Source organism: Portunus trituberculatus, chromosome 17 (assembly GCF_017591435.1).
Source record: "Portunus trituberculatus isolate SZX2019 chromosome 17, ASM1759143v1, whole genome shotgun sequence".
Classification (NCBI taxonomy): domain Eukaryota; kingdom Metazoa; phylum Arthropoda; class Malacostraca; order Decapoda; family Portunidae; genus Portunus; species Portunus trituberculatus.
This window is the reverse complement of record NC_059271.1, coordinates 2,667,501-2,672,500: the sequence shown is the minus strand read 5'-3', so window position 1 is coordinate 2,672,500 and position 5,000 is coordinate 2,667,501. Positions and strand designations below refer to the sequence as shown.

Here is a 5,000-nt window from a genome sequence, read left to right as displayed (position 1 = left end):
GAAAGGGATGAGTGGGATGTCACCTTTTTGATACGAGAGTCTTGCCAAAAGTTTGTTGAAGGTGAGGGAGGAGGGAGGGGAGAGGTAATATGGGGGAGGGGAGGGAGGGAAGAGGAAGGAAGTGCTTGACAGAGAGAGAGAGAGAGAGAGAGAGAGAGAGAGAGAGAGAGAGAGAGAGAGTGGAGATGAGAGGTTCGAGGAAGAGAGAGATGAGGAGAGGAGGAGGAAGAAGAAGAGGAGGAGGAGTAAGAGGAAGAAGAGGAGGAGGAAGAAGAAGAGGAAGAGGAGGAATGAGTGATGCTGCTATACTTGTAAAGAGAATATGTCGTGCTCTCTCTCTCTCTCTCTCTCTCTCTCTCTCTCTCTCTCTCTCTCTCTCGGCCGGAGTGACGTGTGGTGATAAACAGACGTGTGTGTGTGTGTGTGTGTGTGTGTGTGTGTGTGTGTGTGTGTGTGTGTGAACAGTGCCATGGTTGTTTACATCATGAGTACGAAGTTATGGTGATGTGGGTTTTTTAATGGTGATATGATGCAGTGGTGGTGGTGGTGGTGGTGGTGGTGATGGTGGTGGTGGTGGTGATGGTGGTGATAGTGGTGGTGTGAAGGAATAACTAGCGTGTTCCTCGTCTGCCTGTTATGTCCTTTATCTTTGTATATTTGTGTATGCGTGTGGTTCTTTGGTACTGTATGTGTGCATTTTCTTGTATAAGTTTGGATGTTGTGTTGCGTTTGTGAGTGTTGGTTCAGGACGAAGGGTGATGTAATTGTTGGAGTCACTGTGGATGATGAATGTGTAAATACTGTTTGTTGGTGGTTGGGAAAGTAATTTTGATCTTTATATAATTGATCTTTATATAGTTCTTTACATTGTTTTCCTGGGTAAGGTTCATTGGTTCATTCACGTGTAAGTTTAGGGTCGATAGTTCGAAGCTCTATGACACATTTTGAAGCTTCTGTAGTCATTTCGAAGCCTTCGTCGGAGGTAGGGTTCGACTGGGTTGTCAGTTCTCTTCTCACCGTCCTGAAGGTGAGGAACCAACCTCCTCTACGGTGATGATAAATTCTAGTGGTGATTTAGTGTTTTTATTGTGATGTTGTGTATGGGTATCGTTACAGGACCTTATTCCTGTCAAGGGCCGGGCAGCAAAAGCGTCCTACGTGGAAGTTCACTTGTAGCTGGTGGTTGACATCCAGTGAGGGAACCAGCTTGTGAGTGAGCCTCTCACCAACCGTTCTTGTCTCCTGTTGGTTGGATGCAGATGTGTTACCTACCAGAGGAAACTCCAGTGCTGTAGGAAAGTGGACGTGACCACAGCGGCTCTGTTCTGTTACACTCTGCGTTCTGGGTGCAACGAGTTCCCGGCATCACGCCAGATCTCCAGTTCTTAAACACGAGTGTGAATATGTCGGTACCCTGCGTGCAGGAGTGCTGATTGACAATTTGTATTTTGTGGGAATGTTAGCTGTTAGGTTTGTTTGAATGCCTGTGTGTTGTTTGAATGCCTGTGTGTCTTCGTGAGTTTTGGTTGTGTGTTATTGTGTGTGGGTGTGACGGGTGGCGTGAGTATGAATAAATTGTGAATTACAGACTCTTTTCTTCCACCGAAATCCGCCAATCCTTAGTTGAACTTTGTACCTGCCAACCTCTGTAATTATTTCCAGGTGGTAATGTTTGGTTTTAGGAATCTTCATAATAATAAATGGTGTGCGTGAGCGTGTGCGCGTGTGCGTGTGTGTGTGGGGTAAGCTATGGTGAGTGAATAATGAAGATAGTGAGGGTAATGATGGTGGTGTTAATGGTGATGATAGTGGTGATAATCATGGTGGTGGTGTTTTTTGTGATGATAGTGGTGGTAATAATGGTGGTGGTGGTGTTTGTGATGATAGTGCTGGTGATGATAATAGTGGTGGTGTTGATGGTGGTGGTGGTGGTGACTGGCTATCCGGGTGATGGTGCATTGGTGATGTGTGCATTACTTATGGCAGTGGTTGGTGATGGTGGTGGTGGTGGAGGGAAGTGGAGAGTGGAGAGGGGGTGAGTGAATATCGGGAAAGCATCGACGTGGGGGAACACATAACGTCTAATTCAATGATGAAAAAGAGAAAGAAAGAAAATGTAAAATAGATAAAAAAAATAAACAAATATATAGATAAATAAACTGAATTTGAAATAAAAGCTACAGAAAAAAGAAAATAATAACAATAAATGACAACAAATGGTCAAAATGAATGAGAATGATGGAGAGATGGAGATAAATGGATAGATAAAATAGATGAGATAGATAGATAGATGAGCCATAACAAGTGTACAATAGGTGTTCTGGAACCGTGATGGGACAAGGAAAGGAAAATTGAAATGACAAAAATAAGTAAATAGATAATAGATGAAAATGAAAATAAGAATAAAATAGAAAATAAAAATAAAATGGAACCGTGACACAAACTTGAAGATAATGTTTTTTTCTATTAATCTTTTCTCCTTTCTTTTATTTCTCTCTCTCTCTCTCTCTCTCTCTCTCTCTCTCTCTCTCTCTCTCTCTCTCTCTCTCTCTCTCTCTTTTATTCTCCAACCTTCAATTCACTCCCTCATATTTTTCTTAATTTTTTCTCATTTTCCTCAATTTTCCTTGTTTTAATTTTCCTTAATTTTTTTCTAATTCATTTTTCTTGTGCTCTCTATTTTTTTATTCATTTTTGTTCTCATTTTTCCTCATTTTCCTTTTGCGCTCTCCTTCATTTTTTTCCCCTTCCTTCTTTTCCTTCCAGTAAATTAACTCGTCTTTCATCTTTCCTCTATTCCATTTTCTTCCCCTCTTCATTATCATCTTTCCACCAGTTCTTCTTCCACCTGCCCTCTATTTCTTTCCTTTTCTCTCCCTTCCTCATCTTCCTTTCACTAAACTAACTCTTCCTCATCTCTTTCTTCCTTTCATTCCTAATTCCTTATCTTCCTAAACTCATCTGCCCTCTCTTTCTTCCCTTTTCTTCCTCCCTTCCTTATCTTTTTTTTCTATACCCATTTCCTTATCATCCTTCCCTCCGAATTAACTCTCTCAAATCTAATCCCTACAAGGTCTGAACTCCTTAGTAATACAGGCACGTTGACTAAAGCTGTCTTGCTCTCATCTGAATAAAGTGGGCGTGCCAGTTTAAAGGGATCAGGACACATGCAGGTTAGATTACGTTAGGTTAAGTTACGTGAGGTTGGGTTGGGTTAGGTTAGGTTAGGTTTAGTGAAGATTGGGTTGGGTTGGGTTAGGTTAGGTTAGGTTAGATTAGATTAGGTTAGGTTAGGTTATTTTTGTCAACACACACAGAGAGAGAGAGAGAGAGAGAGAGAGAGAGAGAGAGAGAGAGAGAGTATAACATTTACCACCCTTGCACTATAAATAAAACCTTTACGACGAGAGAGAGAGAGAGAGAGAGAGAGAGAGCCTTAGATATGAATCACACACCCACCCACCTACCCCACCCAACCCCCACCCAATCCACTCACCCTGTACACAAACACGCACTACCAGCACCACCACCACCACCACCACCACCACCACCCCAGCAGTAGCCCCCCGCCCTTACCTTCTCTTCGAACACCGCCACGTTACAGAATCGTGTGGCGCAGCAGAGGGCGAGGCAGTCTTCCCTGTTGCCCACGTCAGATTCATTGAGGAACTGCGCCCCTAGCATACGGGAGTCCTCCGTTCTTATGATGGTGCTTTCACTCACGTCAAACTTCTCCAGGCACCCGTGTTCCGCCCGCACCATGTCTAAAGGCCCCACTCTCTTGCGGTCGTGGGTGAACTCAGCGGCCACCAGGAGCCAAAGACACGCGAGGCTCAGCAGGTGCAGCAGTCTAGTGGGGGTGTGCTGAGCCGCCGCCATGGCTGCACACGACAACACTGGAACGACCAACACAACACACAGAGACGGCCTAGACCAGCAGACTGTCAACACTGGACCATAAACACCACGACAAACACCACTTCTAGTACACTTATGGCCTCCCACACTCACGAACACGATCAGAATCTCTTACATAGGATCGGAAACCACGTCGGTGCCCCCTATGAGTGCCGCCCGGATCCCCTCTGGCCTCGATCCCTTGCTATTGATCTGCAGGTTCAGGAGTCGCTGCAGCTGTCCAGGGCCGGTGTGTCTTGGCTTACTCCTGGCAGCAGCTCCTCAACACACCACGTTTCCTAGGCACCCGAGCCACGCCCAACACAGAGAAACAGCATCTACTGTCTCTCTGGATGCCTTACTACCTCCTAACTGCTATTGACAGGGTAACAAGCGCGGGAAATGATGTTTAAGGTGTTGCGTCGTGCGTCAGGCAGAGAGGTGAGGCTGTAAGATTGTCTCACGCTCAACGCCGGCGCTGTGACTCCCAGGGCATCGATCCAGGTAGACCACGTGCAGAGTCACTAATACTGGCCGCCTCTCACAAATTGAGCCACTCTGCCTGCTGTGACCTGACTTGGGGGAACGTGGGGAGGTTAAGAGGTGGGCAGGTGGATGGAGGGGGGGGCGTGGCAGTGACCTCATTTAATCCGGTACTTAGGGTAAAGGTCCTCTCGCCAGGTTTTGTGGGTAATGACGCGTGACCTTCTTAACTCCGGGAAGGGAAAATGGGATAAGAAGGTGGATGGTTCGTAACTTGGATGGTTCGTATCTTGGATGGTTCGTATCTGGGATGGTTCGTAACTTGGATGGTTCGTATCTTGGATGGTTCGTATCTGGGATGGTTCGTAACTTTGTAAATGGTTCGTAACTTGGATGGTTTCATAACTTGGATGGTTCGTAACTAGATGATTCATAACTCGTATCGTTCTTAACTCATATCGTTCGTAACTTGGATGGTTCGTAACTTGAAATAACCTTCCTAACTTAACGAGGCGAAGGTGAAGGAATGAGAAGGTAGAGAAGGATGGTTGACTTGACAGGACAACGAAAGATAAATGGAAGAAGAGGGACGATGAAGAAGGGGAGAGAAAAAAGGAAAG

At 45.4% G+C, this 5,000-nt stretch overlaps 2 protein-coding genes and 1 long non-coding RNA gene across 3 annotated transcripts in view; 2 read left to right on the top strand and 1 right to left on the bottom strand.

The window, feature by feature from the left end:
• LOC123504966 (probable serine/threonine-protein kinase irlC) overlaps positions 1-3,957 on the bottom strand; it is a 17,315-nt gene extending 13,358 nt beyond the window's left edge. The window contains exon 1 of the mRNA XM_045255938.1: positions 3,577-3,957. Coding sequence (XP_045111873.1) covers positions 3,577-3,879 — 303 coding nt within the window. The 5' untranslated portion in view covers positions 3,880-3,957. The remainder of the gene's footprint in view (positions 1-3,576) is intronic.
• The window catches only part of LOC123504968 (protein phosphatase 1 regulatory subunit 14C-like), a 199,733-nt gene that overhangs the window by 53,830 nt on the left and 140,903 nt on the right, over positions 1-5,000 (top strand). The gene's annotated exons all lie outside the window — the stretch shown is intronic.
• On the top strand, positions 626-1,587 carry LOC123504971. Its single transcript, XR_006675000.1, has 2 exons — positions 626-1,027; positions 1,117-1,587. It is a non-coding gene; the product is annotated as an uncharacterized LOC123504971 (long non-coding RNA).